This window comes from Rattus rattus, chromosome 3, assembly GCF_011064425.1.
Source record: "Rattus rattus isolate New Zealand chromosome 3, Rrattus_CSIRO_v1, whole genome shotgun sequence".
NCBI lineage: Eukaryota > Metazoa > Chordata > Mammalia > Rodentia > Muridae > Rattus > Rattus rattus.
In genome coordinates this window covers 178,901,581-178,928,801 of record NC_046156.1, presented here as the reverse complement: position 1 = coordinate 178,928,801, position 27,221 = coordinate 178,901,581, and the positions used below count along the sequence as shown (strand labels likewise).

At 35.5% G+C, this 27,221-nt stretch overlaps 1 protein-coding gene across 1 annotated transcript in view; it reads left to right on the top strand.

Moving 5' to 3' along the window:
- Hcn1 (hyperpolarization activated cyclic nucleotide gated potassium channel 1) overlaps positions 1-27,221 on the top strand; it is a 376,001-nt gene that overhangs the window by 196,742 nt on the left and 152,038 nt on the right. Inside the window, exon 3 of the mRNA XM_032898859.1 lies at positions 18,066-18,227. Coding sequence (XP_032754750.1) covers positions 18,066-18,227 — 162 coding nt within the window. The remainder of the gene's footprint in view (positions 1-18,065; positions 18,228-27,221) is intronic.

Sequence of the window (27,221 nt, the reverse complement as noted above, 5' to 3'; positions counted from 1 at the left end):
AACTTCAAAGCTTATTCGTCATGGGTATTAGTGATGACATGGATCGAAGGCTTTTATCCTAGCTGCAGATATTTTGTTTTCGCTAGAGTTGAGACTTATCCTTCTTCCCAGAGGCAGCAAATGCTCCACAGAGCATCCAGAGCAGCCTGATGGTTTGACGCTTGAAGACACGCATGAAGTGCAGGACTATACTGGAAGATCGACGAACAGTCTTTCAAATTTTTCATTTCTTGTTAAAAGCCTACCCATCAACTTCTTTAAAGGATTTAGTAGATTTTGAGGGGTGGGATATTAGAACCTCACTAAGGAAAGCCTTACATAACAAGGGAGTATTCTAAAAACACTTCCAATAGCAACCAGGGTGTTTAGTCTAAGTACTACCTTCCTTACAGAGCAAAATTCCGTGTTAGGATACTTTGCTCAGCTATTAAATAATGATCAGGGCAAAAGTAGGAGAACACACCAGCCAGTATCTCTGATAAAACATACAACTGATGCTAACCTCTGCCCCTTCCTTTCCTGTGGATCCACGTCATTTTAGTCCTGTGAGCATCGGCCTTTCATGGTCAGCCACATGCCCATGAAACTCAACCTGGATAGCATGTCATGGTACCTGACTGCAGGTCGAATGTTTTTCTTTAATGTTCTTGGCCTTTTGTTAGTGAAAGTGTCTGATGCGAGCTGTTTCCTCTGATTTGAAGGAAGCTGCTATTTTGCTGTATCTTTAGATGGAACAGAGATGGAAAGGAAGTAAGGTTCTCTCTGCCTCAAGTAGGTATTAATCCCATCCTAAGGATTCTACCTGTATGTGATATTTGCTTTCCCAAACTCTGCCTCTTCTTCCTAATGCACTGAGGTTCGGGCTGCACTTGATAAAAGAAGCAAAGAAACAGACCGTGGCAATACCTTGTACAGTGTAGCTTGGCCAGTTTATCTGATTGGTGAGAAACGAATATTCTAAAATCCTTAGAAGATTTGGTTGCACTGTATTTATAAAATTTTTATAATGCCTTTGTCTCCGTTCAATGGCAAAAATATTGTTCTGCAGTTACTGTGATCTATGATTAAAATATTCTCCAGATATTTTCATTTAAAAAATTTAAAATTATCTTATTTTGAATACATAAACCAGAAACTGACCCTTGCAATGTAGTTTCCTCTAAGAAATACTGGCTTTTCCTCTGAAAATAATTTGAAGAGTAGTTTTATAGCTGAAAGTATAGTGCTATAATCACTAAAACTTTTGAATGCTATGAGTCTTGAACTCAAAATATTTTTTCTCTTTAGAGGGGTGATGGGTTAGGGGGTTTGTGGATGGGAAACTGGGAAAAGGGATACATTTGAATTGTAAATAAAAATATCCAATAAAAAAAGAAAAGTAGCATGCATGTTACAAAAATTATTCTTTTAACTCTTATTCTATCTAAATACACCCAATGAAAATAACAATGTAGTGACTATATTCAGGGCTAAGTTTAGCCTTAAACATGACAGTGATTTGTGAATTTGAATGCTGGGTGGAAGCCCAGATAATAATGATAGTAACCTTTTGGACTCCTCCATTTAGAGCTTGTCAGAAATACCAAATTCTGTTGAGTTTAAATAGTGCCAACTCAACAGGAGCAAGTCCAAATTTCATTTTTTTATAGTAAATTTTGGCACAGCTTAGTTTCTGGTACGAGGCTAGCCTGCTAACTCAAGTTGATAATAGATCTTGAGTCTTAGAGCTCTTTGGGGTTATGTTGTCAAAAGCAATATAAGTGGAGAAGAACTTAGTTTTTTTATTAATTTGAAGTAGGCTCAAAAATGAAATATATACACTCTCACAAAGATATAGAGCTTATAATAACCCTAGACGTTCTGTAAATATGAAACACATTTAAAACATGAAAGCACAAAAAACACACAATGTACCTCTTGCTCATAATGAAATTACAATTACTGAACCTTGTATAACTAGGCTGTTTGGTGTAATATTTATTAATATAAAGGCAAGTTGAGTGTGTACTATCAATAAGGGGTTGAGTTTATCCACTTTCATTTCATTCAACATATTTTTATTCAAATCATGTCTCTGTGTGTCAAAGGCATTAAGTGTCCAGGATGGTAAAACATGGTTCTTTCCATCTAAGTAAATTATTTTAGTGGAGATATTGGTTACATAACTGAGACATGTGAGAATAGTGAATTATGAATTTTTCAAATGACATGACAAAAGAAAATGAATCTGTAGGCTCAGACTAGGCAAAGGAGAGGAGACTTGACAAGTAACCCTTGGCCTGATTCGGAAGTCATATTATGTTAAACGTTAAGATTAGGGTTTATCCAGAGGCAGAAGGAACACACATTCAGAGCCTGCCCCACATGTGGCCCATACATATACAGCCACCCAATTAGACAAGATGGATGAAGCAAAGAAGTGCAGGCCGACAGGAACTGGATGTAGATCTCTCCTGAGAGACACAGCCAGAATACAGCAAGTACATAGGCGAATGCCAGCAGAAAACCACTGAACTGAGAATGGGATCCCGTTGAAGGAATCAGAGAAAGAACTGGAAGAGCTTGAAGGGGCTCGAGACCCCATATGAACAACAATGCCAACCAACCAGAGCTTCCAGGGACTAAGCCACTACCCAAAGACTATACATGGACTGACCCTGGACTCTGACCTCATAGGTAGCAATGAATATCCTAGTAAGAGCACCAGTGGAAGGGGAAGCCTGGGTTCTGCTAAGACTGAACCCCCAGTGAACGTGATTGTTGGGGGGAGGGCGGTAATGGGGGGAGGATGGGGAGGGGAACACCCATATAGAAGGTGAGGGGGAGGGGCTAGGGGGATGTTGGCCCGGAAACTGGGAAAGGAAATAACATTCGAAATGTAAATAAGAAATACTCAAGTTAATAAAAAAATGGAAAAAAAATAAAAGATTAGGGTTTATCTCAAATTAAGGAGAATGCCAAGAATACTCTGTGTTTTTGGAGGAAAATGTTAATTGTAGGATGAAGGGAAAATCAAGAAATATGAAATAATTTAGGATGTTTAAGAAAACACCAAAGTGACAGATGACAACCATTTGATAAAAGAAATTTGCAATTCAAGATTTGTTGCAGGGGGATTAAATGGGATTTAGTTATCTAAGGCAGGCAAGGCACACAGTCAGTCTATTGTGCCCTTCAGAAAAGGCTCCATAGAGCAACAATGAATAGAATGCTATGCAGAGGGTACAAAAGGGCTGTAGAATGTGAGAAACTTTATGAAGATTTAAACAGCTACAGGTTGATTAATCACGGAAGTGAACTTAAGACAGTTCAGAGATCAGTTATATGGGATCAATGAACTCTAAGTAACATCAAATGTGATGAATATGTTATTTGTAAAGTATAGCTTCCATAATGGATTGCATACATTTTCAACTATAAAAAACAAAGAATGAGAGTTTACGGTCAAAGAATACCAATGATCAAAGAATTGGGAGTAATACCTTATAGCAAATCAGAAGCTTGCATTGCATAAAAAGCAAAAACAATACATGAATAAGTTCAATATGTATGAGATATACTATAACTTCAGTGACTGGAGAGGAATATATACTGAATACGTTTTATAGAGAGACTTGGGATTTCTTAATAGTGGTAAAGGAGGACAAAAAGAGAAGAGTACATGGGAAGGTTTTGAGGGAAGGACTGAGAGGGAGAAATGTTAAAATTCTATGTTAACCTCAAAAATAAAAGTAAATGAACAGACAATGGAATAAAACTGCTTAATAAGAGGGAGGCAAAGAAAAGGGAAAGCTGAGCACAGGACGATCAATCAGAGGATTACATTTTGGTGGTTAACAACTTCAATAAGGGTAAGACAATTTTGACAATGCCATTTGTCATGTGATAAGGAATATAACAAAAATGACAGATGTTCCAAAACTAAAATGTATCAAAATCATATAAAATGCAGTATAGGTGTTTGATATGGCTTTTTTAAACTAAAATCCATGAGTTTTATGGAGACTGGCGGGAATCATATGGGAAGCACTGGTAGGAATTAGGGACAAAGGAAAACACAAGAGCTAAGAGATAAAGAGGGAGATAATTATTATGCATTGCACACATGCAGGACATTTTTTTAAAAAGAAAAACAAGTAAAAATCTGAGATTACATTCTGTCATCACAAATATATTTGGTAAAATGCAAAGTAATAACAGATGCCATGTAATAAAATCTGCTACATGATTGAAAACTATGTTACTTTCTTTCCTTAGTTTCTTATATCCTTCCTTAGTTTCTTTTCTTTCTCCCTTCCTTTTTCCTTCCCTTTTTTTCTCCCTTCCTTTTTCCTTCTTTCTTCCATCCTTTCCGCCATCCCTATCTCTCATCTCCTTACTCTACCCTCTGTTTCTTTCTCAGCCTTCTTCCTCTCTTCTTTTTATCACCTCTACTTCTTATTTTATGAACAAGCTAGGCATACATTGTAAATACAGTTATTGAAGTCATATACAGAAAGAGATAATTAAACAATGTATTAAACATTGTTACACGGTTAGGTTAGACTACTCTGGGAGGAAGCCCTTAATTCTCTCTCTACAGGTCAAGAAAGTCTATTCTGAGGAATTGCCATTTAAGACTTATCTTGGCAATAAATAGGATGTTATAGCCAAATGGCATTCTCTTAGGAGAGAACCACGTGTAGCAGTCAGGATTTCATCAACTGTGCTATATAAACTGTGAAGACCTCAGTTTGCTTTAAGAGTTGAATGTCTATAAAGGAAGGGTCAGAGATTACTATATAACAGTCTCACTAAGGTCAGGTAAACAGGCCTGTAAAGTAAGACTAAATAATTTGAGCTAATGACGGTGTTTGGATCTCTAGTGAATGTTTGAAAAGAAATCCTATACTATCATGTTTGAGTCATAGAATTATAATACAGAATTTTAAATATACCATATAATTTGGAGAAAAATAAAACTAGATCTAAGTTAATTGGAAATATTGATAAAATATTGATGTGCATATATTAACAAGATACAAAGTTATTTAAACAAGTTATTTAAACAAGTTATTTTACTGTATTAATATGAAAGTCTTGGTAAATTGGTAAATTATTAACTATTTTTGAAATAAAAGTAACTGAAATATAAATTATTTGAAAGGATCACAGGTGAGAAAATACACTTCAAAGACAGCCTGTCTTAAGTAACACTTTGCTTATAAACATCTTTGAGCACAAATTATTTCCAAAAGAATGTCTGTAGTTATGAATTTCAGTAATAATAAAGCATTAATAATAGGTTTAACAGCTCAAATGGTTGGAAAAGATTTACATTATAAGATGAAAATATATGGAAAAATGGAAAGACATACTTTGTGTTCTTTTTGTACCTTCTAAGTGTTCTTAATCATGAGGTCCATGTGAACAAAAAAACAATCCCAGAAAACAGAACATGTTCAAGTGACTAAAATGACTTCTATTAAGACAAAAGGTACCCATTTCTTTTTTACTGAAAACTAATATGCTGAAGAAATAAAAGCAACAAGAGACAGGAACACTCTGAAGTATAAATTGTACACAGAACTGTCTGTACCAAGTAGACATGGATTCTAAGGATGATGCAGAACATCGGTGAATCAGTATGCTGGCCACGGTGACGGACCTCAAACCAATGTGACCCCTCCATTCAGTCATTGTCAGTAGTTGACTTCCCATCCCATGCCTCCTACACACATAGGATGATAGATTCTGCATATAAAAAATGGAAAACATTTATGTGGAAAAATACGATTTCACTGCATTTCAAAACAAATGGAGTCACATTAATGTATTTGAAAAAAATATATCTAATCGAGAATTTTATATCGAGACAAGGATGACTGAAATAGAAAGACTAAGGATATTCTTTTAAAAAAACATTGCCTATTCCTTAACTAACCCATCACTTCCCATCATAGCTTAATGAAATCTAAGTAGGAATATAACAACGTTATTTAGAAGGGGAATGGCAACTGCAGAAACTCTTCTGGTGGGTCTAAAGAGAAAGACCATCATTTAAAACAGGGGGTAGATCTTTGAGGAAGGCATCATCGTTAATAAGGTGCCATTGCAGACACCATGAGTCATGAGGATTAGAGCCAGTGCGTGCTCTTTACACAGCTCATACTTCACACACAGGTGGATTTGGGTAACAGGAGAAACCCAGTTTCTACAAACAACATTTATTATTCCTAAGAACCCTCTCATTTAAATGGCTTCTACAACACACTCCATATTATGATAATTAACTTTTTCAATGCTTCAGGTGGCACAAAATATATCCAGATGCATGATTATCTGAGCCGACAAGGCGTCATAGTTCACTTTCAGTTCTGGACAGAGTCCAAGTTACGCAGCTTACCTACTGCCCATTTCCAAGGGATGCGATCTGACTCAATCGTATGTTGAGTTGCTAACAATTCGCCAGTGTTTGTCAGATTTGCTTTCCTTTTAGGGACGTAGTACAGCTCTGTCTGTGCTGGTTTTTTTTTTTTTTCTACCTTCTCGAGTTTCGGTAAAAAGCAAACAGCATGGTTTCTCTTCTAAGATTCGTAGTTCTGTTTTGCTGGCCTCTTACCAAAATTCATTACTCAGTGATATCTTTCAGAGGCAGATGCCAAGACAGCGAACCAGCACTACTTATCTTCCAGAGAGTATCTGACACAAACCCACTCAAATAAATGAGGATTCTGAACTTGACGGGCTCATCCGCCAGAATAACAGGAGTGGGTGCCAATGCAGGATGTCGCTGTGCTGCCCAATGCATGGTGCCACTTGGGAAACACTGTCTTTACTTCTACAGCCCTTTATAGAAGCCTGTTTTCACTGTCCTCTCGCTATGTCAATTTTCCCTAGCAAATGGCACTATGGGGTGGTGAGCACACAGCTCGAGTCGACCTGTAATAAGAAGTGTGGGCTGCGAGTGTTAAGATCGCAAACCACTTGTCTAAGCATTGGCTCTATACACCGTTTATCTAAGAAAAAAAGTATCTTCATTCTTATAATCTTACTTCTTTTAAGCTGCCAATAAATATATAAGTTGGATATATTAAAACAACAACAACAACAACAACAAAGAAAAAAAATCAACCAAACCTTTAATTCAAGTTAAATTCCAGGAAGTAAAATTATAATTTCCTTGCATAGTGAGTTAGTACTTTTCCACTTTAGGAAATCATGTCTTCCCTTTAAAGTGAAGAACAGTATGGCACTCTTATAAATATATGTGGGGAGTGGTGTGTGTGTGTGTGTGTGTGTGTGTGTGTGTGTGTGTGTGTGTGTGTGAGAGAGAGAGAGAGAGAGAGAGAGAACAGAACTTGATCATAGCTGTCTGAAGTGCTTTTCTTGATTTACTCTATTTTATCGAAGCAGGATCTTTCTCTGACCTCAAGGCTTGCTGATTCTGGCTAATCTAGCCCACTAGCTTGCTTTGAATAGTTTCTTGTTATTATTGTTTTCTTGCTTGTTTTTTTTTCCCTGCCTCTGGAGTGCTGAGATTAAAGGGTCACTGCAGCCCTGTTATTGCTTCTAAACTCTTGTCCTCATGGTAGCAGGACAAGTGCAAGTGCTTTCTCACTAAGCCATCTCTCCAGCCCAATTATGGAAGTTTGTAAGTGAAGTACGTTTGCATTTGTTTGTTCTCTATACTTTTGTCAGAGTTCTTGAATTTGGGTAATTTATGGTGAAAAGAGATTTATGTGTGATCCCTTCATGGAGGATAAAGTGTCTGGAACAGGCATTTGCTCAAAAGGAAAGGGAATGTAGTACATGTGGAAGGAGCGAAGAGAGAAAGGAAAAGAGAAGATTCTAAAGTATTCTCTAACAGCTCCATCTTTAGTTCCTGCTTCGGTACTGCAAGGTCTAATTTTCTGATGTTTATTCCTATCAAGAATAATACTTATTTTCAAGAAAGATATTAATCCATTTATAAGATTTGTAGGTCAAAACCTAGTAATTCTTAATAGGCCACATCTTTTAAGTTTCCTCTGTAAGGTCATTTTATTCCCTTTCAATGCAATACAATTGTGAATGAAATTAATGGATAGCAAACCTAGAACCATGTTGCTGGTTGTAACTCAAAATACAGAGATAATGAGATATTACTGGAGAATCAAATATATTGCAAATTTAATATGCTTTGTAGTGAACAAAACAGAGACAGGAACATACAGATACTATAGATATAGTTGAAACTATTTATGAATCAATTCTTCCAACTCCTCTGCAAGAAGATATTCTCAAAATATTTGAAATACGTTCAGAAGATCTATTTAGTATTAATAAGTGAGTATGACTGTGACTCCTAGTTTGGTTTTGACACATTTTTTCAGCATGAACACACACACACACACACACACACACACACACTTAGTATCTGGTTATGGCTTTTACTGCCATTAATGAGAAAAGTAAAAACAGAATAATACATTTTATTATTTAAAGTTTTTAAATGTTTACTTTATTGCAAGCTTCCAAGATTAATTTTCAAAAAATGTTTCAGAAAAAGTTTTATTTAAAGGTATACTAGTTTTGAGTTCATGCTGAGACTGCATATGGTAACCATCATATTGTCTGTGCACAAATATCTTGGACTGAGAGTCACAGTACAATAATAGCCCCTCACTAGTTTACTCTGTGAGCAGTTGCTACATTTACAGCTCTTTATCATATAGAAGGTAGGAGTAAGCAAGCCATTGTGTTATTTCCAACTTAGCTAACTGCTTTAACTAACTCCACTTCTCCAGGAATAATCAACTAACCTTCTAACCTTTTTTCCTCTTCTCTCTCTCTCTCTCTCTCTCTCTCTCTCTCTCTCTCTCTCTCTCTCTCTCTCTCTCCTCTCTCTCTCCCTCTCTCTCTTTTTCTTTTTTGCTAGCACATTCATTTATAATTTGACTTCCCAGCATGTGAGCAATGTTCTTTAGTAAATTAAGGGCATGGCAGTTAAGTCTGTTTTTTCTTTCTTTTACAATTTTCTGGTACTTTGAAGAGATTTTCTTTAACATTGTACAGTCCTCATGAATATTTAAAAGGATACAGGCAAGTTATCCACATCTGTGTCTTCTGAATCCACAAATTCTACTGAGTGCAGAAAGAAAACATGGTAAAAAGAAAAATCTTCATGTACTGAACATTTGTAAATAATTTTCCCTAAATAATGCAACTGAACAACTATTTATGTAGCATATATATTTCATTAGGCATTGTAAGTCATCAAGAACTGGCGTATGGAATAAATAGGGGTAAATACATTGCATGCAAATTCTTTTGTTTTATACAAGAGCAAGAACCAACCATAGTTTTGATATGATAGAGTTCTGCATCCAATACCTTACAGATATTGATGAATAACATTTTTCCTTTATTCTTAAAAAAAGATAATTTTTACACGAAAACTTAGGTAGATTTATTTGTCCTGTTAAGACATAACACTTTTTACATATAATACCATATAATATTAAAATGTGTCCACTTGAAATATGACCTAATAAAAGCATGCTTCTTTTTAATTAGTATCCAATTATGTGCTATGGACTTGAAACTTCCAGAGGGCTAAATGATTATTATAATTATCCCACTCATTTAGAAATCCAATAGTAGTGGTATAAAGAATCCACTTTTCAAATTTTGAATTTTTTAGCTTAAAATGTAAGCATTGATACCACCAATTGCTGCTAGAATTGTACATTAAATTCAAATGTAATTTTTTAAAATTTTCTTCATGGTCTTAGAAGCACATGGAATGATTTTTCCAGAGAAAATAATGATAATATCAAATCTAGTGAAGGCCTTTTTAAAATATGTAGATATGTGGAATTGCAATTTTGTGTGGAAGAAGAAATGTGACTGAATTACTGCTCTGCAGTACCTTATGTTCTGTGGCATGCAGGCTAACTCTGCCTGCCTTCCTGAACTATTCTGAAAAGCAGAATTTGCCCATTTCTTCCTTCTACTTTTTTTTAAAATAGGTTTTTCATAATACTTTGGGATTTCCTCTCAATATTTTGAGTTTCCTACTCTTTTTGAAGATACTTCAACCACTATGTGGCTTCTTCTTGACCATGTATCTGACCTACCTGTCACGTTAAAATGAAATGGCTGTTCCTCTTCTCTCTTTTATTTCTCTTCATCCAGGGAGCTGCTGAAGTTTTACAGCTTGAATGCCTTGGGGTGTTTCTTTTACACTCTAATAAAATTGTTTTTGAGCTCTAAAAATAAGAAAACACACACACACACACACACACACACACACACACACACACACACACACACACACGAAAGAAATGGCCATTCTAGTATCCCATGGGAAGGGATGAAGTTCAGAGGGCAGGTTGAGTAATCGTCACAGTGAAAAGCAGTTGAGGTGATAGTTGATCCTTAGCATACAGTGCAACGGAAATACATAAACGGTATCTTTAGTTTTAAATAAGCATAGTATGTTTCCTAAAGAAATATGTAAACTTAAAATATAATGAAACCAATATTGTTAATATAGGAATTCTGCTAGTAGTCTCAATCTTCTGTAAATTTTTATTCTTGAGGCTAGAGAGATGGCTCAGTGGATAAGCTCTTTCAAAGGACCTGACTTCAGAGGATCTGGTGGGGTCCTCTGCACCCACATCCAGTGGCTCAAAACCACCTATAATTTTTGTTCCATAAGTTTTAGCACTGTCTGGCCTCTGAGTAATCGATAAACTCACACAGACACACAATATATTTTGATCATATCTATTCTCATTCTACCTTCTTCCTCCTCTACCTCTCCTGATCCTCCTTCTTCATCTTCTTCTGATTTTTTTTCTCCTCCCTCTTCTTTTTCTTCGTATATTAATTCCAAATACTGATACTTATATGTGCATGACTGTAGGGACATCTACTGAAGCAACTTACAAGGCACCACAATCCTAAAGATAATTGACCTCACATCACCCCAGCAGTCAATACCGTTTTTCCCCATCACTCTTGTAATTTCATCTGATTTGATCTTATTTAATTGTTATGTGAGGAACCACTGCCTTTGTGGGATCTCAAATGCCACAGCCCTCTCATGCCCAAAAGACATTTTCCTGTAGCTTGCCTTCACCTCTGGTTCTCACAGCAATTCTGCTCTGTTTTCTGCATGATCTTAGCCATAGACAATGGGATATGGTGTAAATGCCAATTTAAGGCTTAGGACTCCACTACCAATTGTTCCTTGTACTTGTTTGACCAATTATAAACAACTGTGTTAACTTTTTGCTACTGAAAAAGAAACTTCTCTGATGAAGGCAGGGTGCTACTGCATTGTGGGTATAAGGGTAAAATTTGGTAAAATGTCCACTTAACAATATGATAGTACAAGTTTATTCCCTTGGCACTATTAGCTACCCAGTCACAGGTTGTTGTCCAGTTTTATAGTACTTGGCATGAGTTCTGACCTCAGCAGAAATTAAACAGAAGCAAAACCAATGTGTTACCTTATAATATTTGTGTCATCAATATTAGTATAGTTTCTATCTAGGAATTCAGTGACTAAGAAATGTAAGAGATGCCTTTCTCAGCCTACGTAGGCAATGTATCCTCTTGTAGTAGATGGAGATGGAGAGACTCAAGCTAGGCAATGTGCAAACACTGAGATATTTTGAAACACTCGGTACTAAATGGGATGTCTTCATCCATAAGAGTTAAGAGACCTGCCTGGGGCCAGCCTCAGAGAGGGTCTTCTTTCTTGTTGGTTCTTCTTGAGGCAGCATAGGAGCAAGAGCATCTGCAGAGGGCAAGACTTTGTCTTACAAGATATTTAGGATTGCTGTATAATAATAAGAGATTTGCTTATCTAAGTCTAAGTCGCTATGCTACTGTAGCTGACCTGCCTTCTGTGTTCCTCTGAGTCCAGAAACAGAAGTCTCTGCATTTCACCAGCAGAGACTAAGTAGAGGATTAATTACTAGAGCATTTTGTCCAGATGCCTCTTGTTTGTCAGGCTAGGGGGGAATTTTGGAGCAATAAATGTCTTTTTTTATTAATCATTCCATTCGTTTATATTTCAAATGATATCCAACTTCCAGTTACCCCCTCTACCAACCCCCATCCCATGATATCCAACTTCCCGGTTACCTTTCCTTCCCACATCCACCTTCCCCCCTACCCTTTGCCTATATGAGAGTACTCCCCCACTCCCCCACATTATCCTGCCCCACTGCTCCAGCAACCCTCTGTTCTGGGGCATCTAGCTTCCCCAGGACCAAGGGTTTCCCTCCCCAGTGCTGTCAGGCAAGGTCATCCTCTGCTGCATGTGTCTGGAGACATGGCTCCCTCCAAGTACACTCCTTGGTTGGTGGTCTAGACTCTGGGAGAACTGGGTAGAACTGGGCAGTCTATGTTGTTCTTTCAATGGAGTTGTAATACCCTCTGCTCCAACACTCCTTTTGCTAGTTCCCCCAGCAGGTTCTCTGAGCTTGAACCAGGAAAGGAGAATAACACTCACAGAAAGAAAATTTTTACATAAGCAAATATAAACTCACATGTTCATATACAGATTCATGCCTGTGCATTTATACATTTTATGCATGTCAGTTGGGCTCCACTTGCCTGCATTCTCACAATTTTATACTCACACAACCATGCAAACATTTGCACAATTACATACTTACACATGCACATTCATACTTACATATGCATGTGGAGCAAAAGGTCAAGCACCAGTGTAGAAAGAACTCACTCATTGGGGAATAAAGAATAAGCTCCAACTCTTTTTATTGGATAGTTTATGTATTTACATTTCAAATGTTATACCCTTTCCCAGTTCCCTCCTTTCTTATCCCCCTTTCCCCTGCTTCTATGAGGATTTCCCCCTCCCACCCACCCACTGACATGTCAACACCCTGGCATTCCCCTATACTGGGGAAATGAGCCTCCACAGGACCAAGGGCTTATCCTCCTATTGATGTCAGACAAGGCCATCCTCTGCTACATATGCAGCTAGAGCCATGGGTCCCCCATATGTACTCTTTGATTGGTGCTTTAGTCCCTGGGAGTTCTGGTGTATCTGGTTCATTGATATCGTTGTTCCTCCTATGGGGCTGCAAACCCCTTCAGCTCTTTCAAGGAGCTCAACTTTTATTGTATGCAGAAAGAAAAAAGCTTTTGTCCTTTTAATGCTAAATGAATCAAACTCAAGTTTGTAAGAAAAAAAGCTTTGTTCCTTTTAAAAAGACTAAACCTGCCTTGTTATTAAGAAAGGACATGTTCTGTCCTGTGGTAAGGAGAAGCCTGTCTGTTCCTTCTGCTCTTTGCAGTTTCTTTTTCTCCCTCTCTTTCCCTCTCCATTCTGCACATTGCTCTCTTAGTTTTTATGTTACCTAGAGTTTCTAAGTTATTCTGCTCTGCATTCTAATCTTCTAATCTTGCCCTCTCCTCCTGATGTCACAATAACGCTCTTATTCTCAATGCCTTCTCTCCCAATGCTATGCCTATACTTCTAAGTTCTTCTTGAATTCAGGTCTGTCTAAAAGGTGTTCTGTCTAAACTACTCCTCAGTTCAATTTCCCTCAGCTCAGCTCTTCTCAGCTCAGTTCCCTCTCACAGCTCAATTCTTTTCAACAGTTCTGACTCTTCTCTTTGTCCTCAGCACTTAAAGCTTCTTTCAGAATACATGATCACATGTTAAAAAGTTCAACACAAGTTCACATAAAATCAAATCATAAATTGAAATAGAAGTCTACAACAGAGAATGTTTGCATGCATATGCATTAGGAGTAATTACCTGGCTAAACATCCATCAACTATCACAGCTACACAGGTTCATCATAAGTTGAAAACCATAACTAAGGTATTAGTGAACTTTTATATAGATAAACACAGTCAATATTTTATCTTCCATCCTAGCACCTATAATAAACTGTTAGTTCCCTTTTGATGACCTTTGGTTAATTGTTTTACTACCTCTTAGAATGTGCTCTGAGTAAGAAAAGTCTGGTTACTGTTTAAGGGCAATTAACTGGTGACACTTGGGAGACTGGCAGAGTTCTCATTGCAGTTTTGAATATCAGAATAGGACCTAATAGCAGTCACACTATAAAAGAGCTTAAGAATCACTCATAATTTTAGGAATTCCTATAGGAATCATCTATTTGTCTATATAGCCTCACTACAAGACAGTAAATCTTCATAGATCTGCAGAGATCTGCTCCAAAGAGGTGGTCTCATATCTAGTGATTATTATATATGTTTAATAATAACAAGAAAAACATATTAATAGCAGGTATCTTTCCTAAAATGAATTCTTTTACAGCCTTGTCCAAAAAGAGCAAATCTGTTGCAGATTATATTATAATCTAAAGTAGACCATCTTAGAGAGATCACCTGCAAATTATTAGCTTGTCCTATTATGGCTCCTGACATCGAACCATGTGCAAAAGTAGGTAAAAAGAATTCCAGAGCCACTGGAGAGCAATAACACAAAGGAAAGAGTTTTTTCCAGACACAACAGGACTGACACACCTATGAACTCACAGAGACGGTGGCATCATGCATGGGACCTTGATAGGTTCATGCCACACAGGGTCCCATCATTGTGAAGGGGAAGAGGATAGATATTCCAGGAAATGTCAATAGTGAAAACATAGACTGTTTTTGCTTGTATATTTTTCTAGTTATCACAAAAAGTAGAATCAGAACGAGCTTTTTCCCTTTATCAGTTCAACGTTCACCTAGTCCGGAAAGACAGAATACACTGGGGAACAGACCTACATTCTGTGCCAAGTTTCCAATGCTAAAGAATTACAACGTGAATGAACACACACAAAAGAAGTTGAGTAAATACACAAAACCAGATATATTGAAAAATCATACATGACTCTTCCAAAATCTGTATGTTTCTAAGTTACATCCAACTTACTCTGAGAAATTATCTTAGAAACACTTTTGCAGATAATGTCTGAAAATTATTCCACAGGAAGTGATGAGAGTGTAACACATTTCAAGTTTTATAACTTCGTAGCTTAAAATATAAATGATGCTATCTGCAATTGGCATCTGCTTGCAGAGGAAATATTAGTTTGTCCTGTGAAATTTCACAGGAGATATTAATCACACTTAAGATAGGCTACATGCCCAACACAACACAAACTGAACAGTACTATGTAGACTATTTTGTCTCATGCTGCTTTCTTTGGGCATTAGTTGTCTTATTGGTCTTTCCTTGTGTATTATGGTTTCCGGTTTTGTGTTTTTGTTGGATTATGTGTTTCTTTCTCTTCCCTTTTCTTTTTTTTTTTTTTTGGTTCTTCTTTCTCCCTCCTTCCCTTCTTCCCTCCTCTCCCTCACCCCTTTCTTCCTGTTTTTATTTCTTTGCCAGTTTGTTTTCTAAAGAGAGAGAAAAATAAAGGATGTGGACTTGGATAAGTAGGGAGGATCTGAGAGCAGTTGGGAGAGGGAAATACAGTGTGTGAAAAAATCAGTTTTTAATAAAAAATGTGAGAGACCAATACCAAAAGAACATTTTTGTGCCTTTGCCAATAAAAACACAAATTAAGGCATACAGTAAAACTACTCTTTATTTTCTTTTTAATTAAGGTTTACGAAACTTTTAATTGACAAAATTTTGTTTATGGCATACAGCATAACATTTTAATTTATGCAAATATAGTGACATGATTTTAGTCAAATTCAGTATCAATTATTAGACTTATCTTGATGCTAATATTTTCAAGTGAGAATACTTAACATCTGCTCTTAGTAATTTTGCTATTTGTAATACATTTTTATCAACTGTTGCCACAATCGCATACAATAGATCTTGTATTGTAATTATAATCCTTATGTGTAAGTGTTGCTCTTTGACAATGTCCCACATGCACATATTGTATTGAGATGACTGCCCCTACCCCTTCCCACTCACATTCCTTTCTTCCCTCCCAGTCCTCCTTTACCTGAGTTTATCCTGGCTCTGCTGTGTGACTATGTTTAGGAGCTGTCTACTGATGCTACAAAACATATTATGTGTATGATGTCATATCAAAACAAGTGCCCTGTCTCCTTGAAGCTCTAGTACCTTCTACCTTACCTTTATATAAGAGTTTGGAACAGTTTGAATATTTTTACAAAGGTAAATTTCACTTGCTACAGTTATATTAAAAGTGTTTAAAGAAGTTTATGCCTATAGAATGCACTAAATTTAAAAACAATTTGTTGAGTACAAGCAAAAGTAGATGTGTCCCTTTTATGTAAGGTCTCCATGTATACTAATATATGAATACATACATACATATATACACACACCCATATATATATATATACACATATAATATATATACACACATATATAATATATATATACATATACATACACATATATACCATATATATATACCATATATATATATATGAAATGCATGCTGACAGGAACCGGATATAGATGTCTCCTGAGAGACACAGCCAGAGCATGGAACAGGACCTGTATTGGAGGAACTAGAGAAAGGATTGGAAGAGCTGAAGGGGATTGCAACCCCATATGAACAACAATGCCAACTAATCAGAGTTCCTAGGGACTAACCCACTACCCAAAGACTATACATGGACTGACCCATGGCTCCAACTGCATATGTAGCAGAGGATGGCCTTGTTGGGCACCAATGGAAGGAGAAGCCCTTGGTCCTGCCAAGGTTGGACTCCCAGTGTAGGGGAATGTCGGGGGTGGGGCAAAAAGGGGGGATAGATGGGGAGGGGAACACCCTTATAGAAGGAAGGGAAAGGGATGGAATAGGGATAGGGGGCTTATGTCCAGGAAACCAGGAAAGGGAATAACATTTGAAATGTAAATAAAAAATATCCAATAAAAAAACAAAACAAAACAGTATTCATATCCTAAAATTCGGGATTTTTCATTTAGGATCATATATATATATATATATATATATATATATATATATATATATGGTTTTAAAATGATTCTTGGGTAATTTATCAAAGCAGGTTGTATCCTACTGACTTAGGAACGTGTAGATTGATTTTTGGTGAGTTTTACGTGATTTTACATATCTCAGTGTTCGTGTTCATTCACTCACCTTTCCTGAGTGAGCTCATTTACTTTCTAAATCCTTAGCATTTGGAATCATAGCATAGAATGTTGGTCTTTTCCCAGGTAGATTCTGTCTACACTAGGTGAATGTTAAATTGATAAAGGGGAAATGCTGGTTCTGATTTTACTTTCTGTAAAAACTAGAAAAAACAAAGAATCCAAAAACCATTTGAATTATGTTTCCACTGCTGATGCTTTTTTGAACATGTAAAATGTCATTATTTTGTGTTTTCTGAAATAATATCACCTATTAATAGAATATATTTTCTATGGAATATTATACTTTAAAATAATACACATTGTTGACATCAGCTACTTTATCTGTAAGGTCCTTATCCAAGCTTAGGTTGAACAGTTACAGAAGCATCTACACTCAGAAACCTGGAACAGCATTGCAACTCATCCTTAAGAGGATCTCATAGTTTTGAATGCAGATATTTCTTATATTTTGTAGTCCTTGAATATTTTTCTTGATGTTAAACAAAACTATTAATAAGCAGAGCAAAAGCTACTCACTCTTTCTCCAATTTACTAACTGGGAAGGGAAGCAGTGAGGGGGATGTAAGTTGAATTAATAATAATAATAATAATAATAATAATAATAATAATAATATTATTATTATTATTAGTAGTAGTAGTAGTAGTAGTAGTAGTAGTAGTAGTAGTAGTAGCAGTAGCATTAAAAGAAAGGCAAAAACAAAGATTTGTTCACAGAGATGGTACAATCAACATTACTGGCAGTTAAAGTGTTTATTATGTCTTACTGTATTTCGTGAAGATATCGACACTTATTTATTTATTTATGAGTATGTGAAGCAGAATGACTTCCCTTATTGAGCAGTTAAAAAGCAGTAAGGTGTTTCTCGACCTGAACAGTTTTTCGTATTTCCGTTTCATGCATAGAGCTCACATCAACTCTGCTGCTGGTGGCATGCCTGATTTGTCATATATTTTACAGCATGACTTTTTATTTTGCTGACAGATATTCCACATGACATATGATCTCGCCAGTGCAGTGGTGAGAATCTTCAACCTCATTGGCATGATGCTGCTCCTGTGTCACTGGGATGGCTGTCTTCAGTTTCTGGTCCCCCTGCTGCAGGACTTCCCACCGGATTGCTGGGTTTCTCTAAATGAAATGGTTGTAAGTAACTCATGTGGTTTATTTTCTAAATTTTCAGCATTGTTTTCAAGACATCAAACTTTTTCTGCTAGAGTGATCTTCTTTCTCTTCCATAAAGACTTCTTCTACAACTAAATTTATTCTTGTATCCCTGTGAATATATGTGCTGCAACATCCAATTTTATATTTTTTACTTTGAACACTGAGATATACTTTATTTGACTGACATAAACACACATACACATGATACAATGCCCTTACAAATATTTTCATGTTTGTAAATTAGGTATGTATGAAGTTCAAAGAAATTTCAGTACATTTTGTTGTTAAAACAAGAAAAATTAATGTGAAAGGTTAATATCATCTTCATTTTATTATATACATATATAAATATTTTAAAATGAAAATTAGATTTTATTTAACCAAATATATTAACATAAAATATAAGAGGCACTGATGTGAGATCTGATGTCATTGGATTTGTCCTTTATTTCACTCATATCTGCTTAAATATTCCATTCCAAGAGAGAGAGCACTTGCTAAAAAGCCTTTCTTTAAATCATGAATCCATCACCTGGTTGATAGGTCATCAAAAAATTTATGGTCACCTCCCATACCCATACCCATTAGTAGGTGCACACACTTTATGTATAAATTTTTGGCCCTTTTCCCAAATTTATATTTAAAAAGGGTTTGATTGATTGATTGATTGATTGATTTTACCTTGTCCCCCATGCTATCCTAGCCTGTTTTTGCTGTTATAGTAGAATACTAGACTTAAAAAATTCATAAAACATGGGAATTGATTTATCTTGATTCAGGGGACTGCAGAGTTCAAGACCAAGGCACTTCCATGTTTAGGCTTCAGTTGCAAATGACCCTTTGTGTCTGAACCTCCTAGGTAGAAAGTAAATAATTTTCCCATGGTCAAAAGTTGAAGATAACCTTTTTTTCTGCCTTAATCACATCAAACTGCCATTAGTGTACATCTGCCAACCTTATCGAGTCATGAGTTAAGTTTCTAAAAGGCGATTTTCAGGAAACACATTAGAGTCATAGATGTTGGCTCAGAAAATACCTCACACATTGATTTCTTTCAACTTACCGTTCATTATTAAAACTTCCTGGCAGTTCATGTAGAACAATTCAAGGAATTTGTATGGTTTGGATCACAGTTCAAATCTGTGATGTTTCCTTTACCTGTCCCTTCACTTTCCTTGGAGAAAACAACATAAATGGGAAAGACAAGCATGAGGTTACTCTCTAGGAGGGGAAGAGGGGGCACTCAGTCATCATCAGGTTGCTGATGGTGTGAGAACAGAAAGATGAGAACTGATTCCAGAGGTGACTCATCGCTGGCACAAATGGAATACTTCATTTGGCAAATGATTATTTCTTTAAAATTTTCAAGGTATGTTCCAGAAAAAAAATGTAGTTTCCATTGCAAAAGAACTCTTTTCAAATATCTACAAAATGCCTGTTATTATATAATTATTTTACAGGGCTATATGTTATGTATCTATTGGTAAACACAGTTTTGCAAGTAAAATTTTAATGTATTTAGTACTTTTCTTTAAGCATGATTGTATATATTTATGTATGTCAGAGAGAGAGAGAGAGAAAGAGAGAGAGAGAGAGAGAAGGAGATGGAGAGAGATAAGAAGAGGGAGAGGCATTGACAGAGAAAGAGTTGGTGCATGTTTTGTTGTATTTTATAGCTTTTAAAGTCTCAATCTTCATTATCTCCTCTTGTTATAAAAAATAGCTTTATGAAGCTGCAAATCACTTCTTGGTCTCTTTTATTTAAATAAACTGTAATTTTCAGATATTACTTTAATCATCTTTTACACCGATAGGATACATAGACATAGGTATAGTTCATATGAATCTGACTGTGTCTATTCCAATACACATTAGAATATTTTTAAAACATGAATATAAGATCAGTTAAGAAGGGTGATCAGAAAGAAACCTTAATTACAGTGTTTCATAGGCAACAGTTACTACTCTAAATTCAGTGTTTGATTTTCAGTACTAAAAAAATAATAACGTCAAACTGATTTTTTTCTATTTGTGGAAAAATCTAATAGAAAGGAAAAACTTGAGACTAGAAATCAAGTCTTACTATAAAGACAAACAACTTTCATGAGTATGGCATGAAAACTATTTTAATATGAAGCTAATTACATGTATATCATTTAGAATTATTAAGAACCTCATACATATTAAAATTATGTTCCCAAATTTGCTTTATTTCGTGATCTTTCTATCTATATATCCAATTTACTAATGATTGCCATATAACTTATGATTGGAGATTCCTGTTACAGTCTTTGACTAGAAATTTGAAGTTACAACATAGCTAGGCTATAACTTTACTTACTGTGTTAGTAATCATTTTAATATAGTCATTGTTATGTTAACTTTTTCTAATTTGTATTTTGTTCCATAAAAATAAACCTAGCCCTAATTTCTTTGATCATAAATATATACATTTTAAAATAATTAAAAGCAGTATATTGAAGGAGTCACAACATGAACTTAGTGTACTACTTAAAGGAAGAGAAAGTTGACCGTGACTTGGGAGATGTAGGAATAGTCTTCCATCTTGCTCCGCATCTCTGATATTTGCTTTTATCCATTTTAGAAGTGAATTTGAATGACAAATTTTTTTCTTAATCAAAATAATAGATTTTACAGATTTTTAATGTCTAAAATAAGTGTTACATTTCCATGACATTCTGTGGTTTGCTTGCTTGTATTAAGCACTGAGAATATACTAGTTTATTATAAAGTGTTAAGGGCAATAGCATTTGTTTTAGTTACAAATGTGAAACATTAATTTTAAGAATATGACAAGAGAAGACAATAGTATAATTTAAATTACATATTAATTATCTTCATCTAAAATATTTTCACATTGTAGGTCATTATGACATAATATTTCCCAATGTAATACTGCTTCTCTAGAACAAGCTCCTTCATGATTGAGACTACTGGATTTTACTTGAGCAGTCCATGTCTTCCACCTATAAGCTTTTAGACGAATGTTTACATGTTGGTTATGCTCCCAAATACTCTAATGTAAGCATATTAGGACTCCAGAATATTTTGTATATTTCATACATAGATTTACTTTTCTAATTGGAACATGTGATACCAAAACGTGTTTACTAACCACTAACCATAAGGTTATTTTGGAGAAACAATCTAAAAATAATACATCTAATCAATTGTGGCTAAATGACATGGTCAACGATGAACAACATTTTCATGACAGTAAAATGGAGAATGTATTAAAAACCTGATGCTCACAACACAGGCTTGATGAATCATGCCGTACAGTAACTAGTCACTTCACAGCAGTATATTAAATGGAGGCTGTTACTTGTTTTCAGAGAAACATTCTAAATCAAGCATATTAATTACAATGTGTCTGTTTTATTATGTTGTATTTGATTTAAAAATTTATTTAGTAAGCTAAATGAGATTATTATTAGTAAGCTAAGCATATGAGATTATAGTTTTAATATTGAATGATTTCCTTTTAATTATAACCAGAATGTTTTTGCATATGATATTCCTGATAATGTTTTTCTCTCCCTCTGCTCTCCTGATTCCTCCTCAGCTCTCCTCCCATCCAGATCCACCCCCTTTCTGTCTGTCATTACAAGACAAATAGGCAGTCTGGAGAGATGGCTCAGCCATTAAGAGCTAGGCTCACGAACAAAAATATAAGAATAACAGTCTTCTAAGGGAGCCTTATAATACAATACAGTTAATATAAAATAATTATAATATAATAAGTATAATATAATAACCTGTAAAATAGAGCAAACACTAACATCAGATTTTGACAAGACAAGCAAACAGTAGAGTAATTCAAGAGAAGACACAATAAACACTCAGATACTCAGGAGTCCCATAGAAATGCTAAGCTGGAAGTCATAAACTTACCACTCCTGTATGTTAAAAAGAGAGAAGAAAAATTATAAAAAAAAATCGAAGTAAAACACAAACAAACAAAAAATAAATTAACTAAAAAGAAATAAAATTAAAGGAAAAAGTTAGAGCCACGACGCAACAGTATGCTGCAAGGAAACTTCGAAGACTTCATTTTTTTTTGTTAGTCACCTACTTCAAGGCATGTAGACTACTTTCAAGAGTAGTTTGTTTCCAAGTGATAATCACTTGAATGAAAATAAATCGTGATTTGCATTGGCTATCTGTTGGAAGTTGTGTCAGGGTTAGGCATAGGGGTATGTGTACACTTCATTTATCTCTAGGATCCTATTGGGTGCAGACAATATTGCCTCAGTCTCTGTGAGCTGAAATGTGGGTTGATCCTGCTTATTTATAGGACCTTGGTTTTGTTGATGGTGTAGTTCTTGTTATTGTTTTGTTTGTTTATTCATTTCCCATCCCTATCAATTGCTGTTCCCCCATCCTGGTCACTCTGTCCAACAGCCCCTCCCTTGATCCCCCTCCCCTTCTCCTTTGAGACAGTGGGGCCCCCTGGGTATCTAGATACTCTAAAACATCAAGCCTCTGTGGGCCCCAGGTGCATGCATTCTTCCTACAGAGGCCAGAGGAGGCAACCAGGCTAGAACGTAACCCACAAATGGGTAACAGCATTTGGGATGGTCCTGTTCCAGTTGTTCAGGACCCACAAGAAGACTGAGCTACACATCTGCTCCATGTGTGCAGAAGGCCTAGGACCTTGTCTGATCGGTTTTGTTTGCTTGCTTTGTTTTTGGTGTCCTCCATCTCCTCTAGCATTTCTATTATTTCTGCCGCCACTTCTTCACTGTTCGCTGAGCCCTCTTCCAAGGGATTTAGTGGAGACATTGCAGTTAGATTTTTGAGTATTCCAAGATCTCTCACTCTCTCAGTAATATCTGGTTGTGGATCAGGATTTGTTTCCGTCTGCTACAGGGGGAAGCTTCTCTGATGCTGACTGAACAAGACGCCCTAATCTATAAGTATAGCAGAATATCATCACTAGTCATTTTACTGATACTTTTTTTAAGAACATCAGTATTTTTTTTCTCCCTACATTCTTGGGGTATCTGGAATTGAGGCTCTTGGCCACCCAAACAGTGTTACGATGTAAGTTTCATGTCCTGGAAGGAGCTTTATGTCAAATCAAACATTAGTTCCTTACTCCAGTGAGATTTGTACCAAGATTTGTACCACTACGGCTCAATCATACCTTCTAGGAAGGTTGAGGGACATCAAGATTAGTTCTTAGTTTCATGAGGTCCCATTTATTAATTATTGATTTTAGCTCCTGTGCTAATGGCGTTACATCCAGAAAATACTTTGCTGTGCAGAGTTCAAGGCGATCTCCCATTTTCACTACTATCATGTTCAGTTTAGAAGGTAACTGATTTTTATCGAGGTTTTTGATCCATTTGGAACTGAGTTTTGTGCAGGGCGATATGCAGGGGTTTACTTGGATTCTTCACCATTTAACTGTCCAATTTGACCAGCACCATTTGAGGAAGATACTATCTTTTTTTTTCAATTCGTATTTCTGGTTTCTTTATCAAAAATTAGGCATCCATTGATGTGTGGACTTACGTCTGGTTCTTCAATTTTATTGATTGGCATTTACGAGTTTATGAAAATACCAAGGCTGTTTTTTATTACTAAAACTCTGTAATACAACTTGAGGTCAGGAATAACGATACCTTTAGTGGTTTCTTTTATTATCTCGGGTTGTTTTAGTGACATTGTGTGTGTGTGTGTGTGTGTGTGTGTGTGGTGTGTGTGTGTGTGTGTGGTGTGTTCTCATATGAAGCAAAAAATTAGAGTTACTTCAAGATAGTTTATATCATTTGAGTCTATTGTGAAAGCCATTTCTCTGTCTTCTTGTTCAGTCTGTTTGTCATTTGTATGTATGAGGGCTACTGAATCTTGTGAGTTAATTTTGTAGTCATCTAATTTATGAGACAAAATGATTCCCTAGTTTCATATTTGTTTTTGAGTATTATTAACTTCAAATTAATTTAGGAACAATAACAAATATCACATCGTAATTTTAGTTTCTGTAACTCTGCTCTTCAAGTTAAATCCTATAGATCACATTATTGGCCTTAAATGAATATACCACCTTTCTTTTCCAACCTTTCATATAATACTCAGGAAGTAGTATTTAATCAAGAAGGTAACTGAACATCCTTTGAAATATATTTTCCAAACAGCTATTCTTCTAATAGGATAGCCTACAGTTTTTGTTTTTGCAGGGTCTATATCCATTTGTTCTTTACACATTATTAAGTTATTGACTGTAAATATAATATATCCCATATTATAGATATCCAAATAAATATGCTTTTTGTGATTTTTGTTTGTATGGTAATGAGATTTCAACACAGTCTATGTAGAATAATGTGAGAACTGATAACACTAAGGTAATCTGCTACACAGATGTAAAACCCTGTCAACATATAATTATTATTACATAAAAATATGGAAAATTCTTCCAAAATATAATTAGAAAATATAAATTACTAATACATATCACATTAGTATATCTGTATAATATAATATATTGCATTATCATTATGTACATATATTATGTACATATATATTATGTACATATATGTATATATAATATGTGATTTCTAATTAGAAACTCAAGCTACTATTCAGTTTTACTTCCATTCAACCTGGTGTAGAAGGCATTCTCCCAAATAGTTACACACTCCTACAGTTCCTTCCTGTTAAAAGTAACCATTGGCATATGTGTTGTATTCTGTTTAATCCTTTGTCAATTTTCAGTTACATGTTCAAGCATTGAACACTGGTGTACCATTCTTAACTTCTTTTCTTTATCAGAGGCTTTTCTTAATTTGTAACTGTAAGACTTAGTAGAGACGCATAGGTGAAATGCCAGCAGAACAGATTATAGAGACACACATTGTGGAACAGTTTTTCCTGCTAAAAACTCTCTATGACTCTAGATAGATCACTCAGTTTTCCCGTGCTTGGGTTCTTCCTCTGTGAGCTGAGTGTGTATTAGCAGTCCTCTCTTTGGACAATACACTGAGTGCATCCTTATGCTAGATTTTAGGTACCAAGAATACAGTGGGGAATAAAACTAAATCTATATCCTCATTCATCCCATTTTTCCAGCAAGCATTCCTTCATATCACTTTCCACTGAGTGCTAGAAAATATACAAAATTTAACAAACTGTAAGCTGTATTCTGAGAGAATTTATAAACCAAAGCAACCGAAATGTATGCACACCTATAGTTAAAACTAAATTGAGGCCTTTCAAAATGTATGATCTGCGCTCAAGAATCCTAAGGATAGGTCAAGTGTTGTGAAACACTGCATGAGCTTTGTTGACCAAGTTGAGTATCCTTGAAATTTAAAACATTTGCGTAGTCTTTTCAAACCTTACGTAACAAGCTAAGCATTGATTTTTACCCTCTAATTTCCCAATGATATGTCAGTGGTGGCCCTGAGTATTGGATAGATTGAAGTGTAAGGTTCTAAGGAGTGTAAACCAAGGGACCTCATAATAGTAAAGCACTCATTTCAACTATCATCATCTGGCTTTTTTAAGAGTGACCTTGCAAATACTGAATTTCAAGTTATCTCAGTTAAGTCTAACTTCAAACCTCCAATTATCAAAAAAATGTTTAGGGGCAGCATATAAACAATGCTTTTACCTCTTCTTATAAGTCAATAGTTTTAAAGGAAAATGAAGCAATGTATACTCATAAGTAAGTTGATCATGGAAACCTAGGATGATTATATTATCTGTTGATGACAGACTAGAAGATTTTTAAGTACCATGTTTATTCAAGTACTTATATAATGAGTGTCTCCAATAATGTAACTAAACAAATAGACTCAAGGAAAGATGCCAAGGCAGTGTAACTAAGAATTGAAGGAAACATTTCTCTTCTCTTGGGGTTTAGTAATGTATTTTATATTTCAATTTCTCTGTATTATTATATTGTATTATTATAGTAGTATTGACTTTTTTTCCAAAATAGAAAGTACTGTCATAACAGAGTTTTTTAAAATGTCCTAACAAAAGGTAAGTAATTTGCTGACAAATCATTGCAGCTCTACTGAAAAAAAAATGCATTCATAGCCAATATGAACTTATAATAATAAAGTAGGTCAGCAGCCTGCTGAGTGCTATGATTTCTGTTTGCCATCTTCTTTCTGTCCGTTAGGAAACTTTCTCTGGTTAACACTCCTTTTTCAACAGAAACGTGACATCTCTCAATAGAAGAGTTTCTAAACAACTTTCTTCCTTCTTATACATAAATTATTTGATAGGGATGAAAATATAGGAAAAAATTCTAATGTCCAACTTGCTTGCAAGTTAAATTTGGATTACAGAAATCTTAAGTTGAATTACAGCTCTTTAATACAAAAGAATTTATTTGAGTTTGATTGTGCTAAGTTATTTTAGATAAAAAATATGACCAAAACACGAGACTTGTAGCTTACTTGTTAGGGTACTTAGGTACTTTGCACTAATTTCTGTATTCAGACCTTGGTTCGGATTTCCAGCATCACATGAAATTGGGTGTGGTGGTGCACATGATTAATTTAAGAAATCAAGAGATAGAAGCAGAATAATCAAATGTTCAATATCAACCTCAATTGCATAGGGAAGGTTAGAGCATACCAGGGGTTACCCGAGAGTCTGTCTCAATCAAAGCAAAAATGAGAACAAGTCCCAAATTCTAATCCAACTTTTCTTACATATACACCTATTCCTTCTTTTTAAATCTGTGTACATGGTTTGAGATATGTTTGAATAGCTCAAGCTTTCTTGCAATGTGTCTGGACTGTACTTTAACTTACAAACCTCTCGTGCCTTAGCATTTCTAATGCTCGAAACACAATACATTTATAGCATACCATGCCCAGAATACATTGGTTCTTAAACCTAAGAAACAAATGCCTAAATAAAGGACCTCTTACGGAATGACTTCCAGAGTACCAACTAAAGTTAGTGAAGGGAACACACTATCAATGC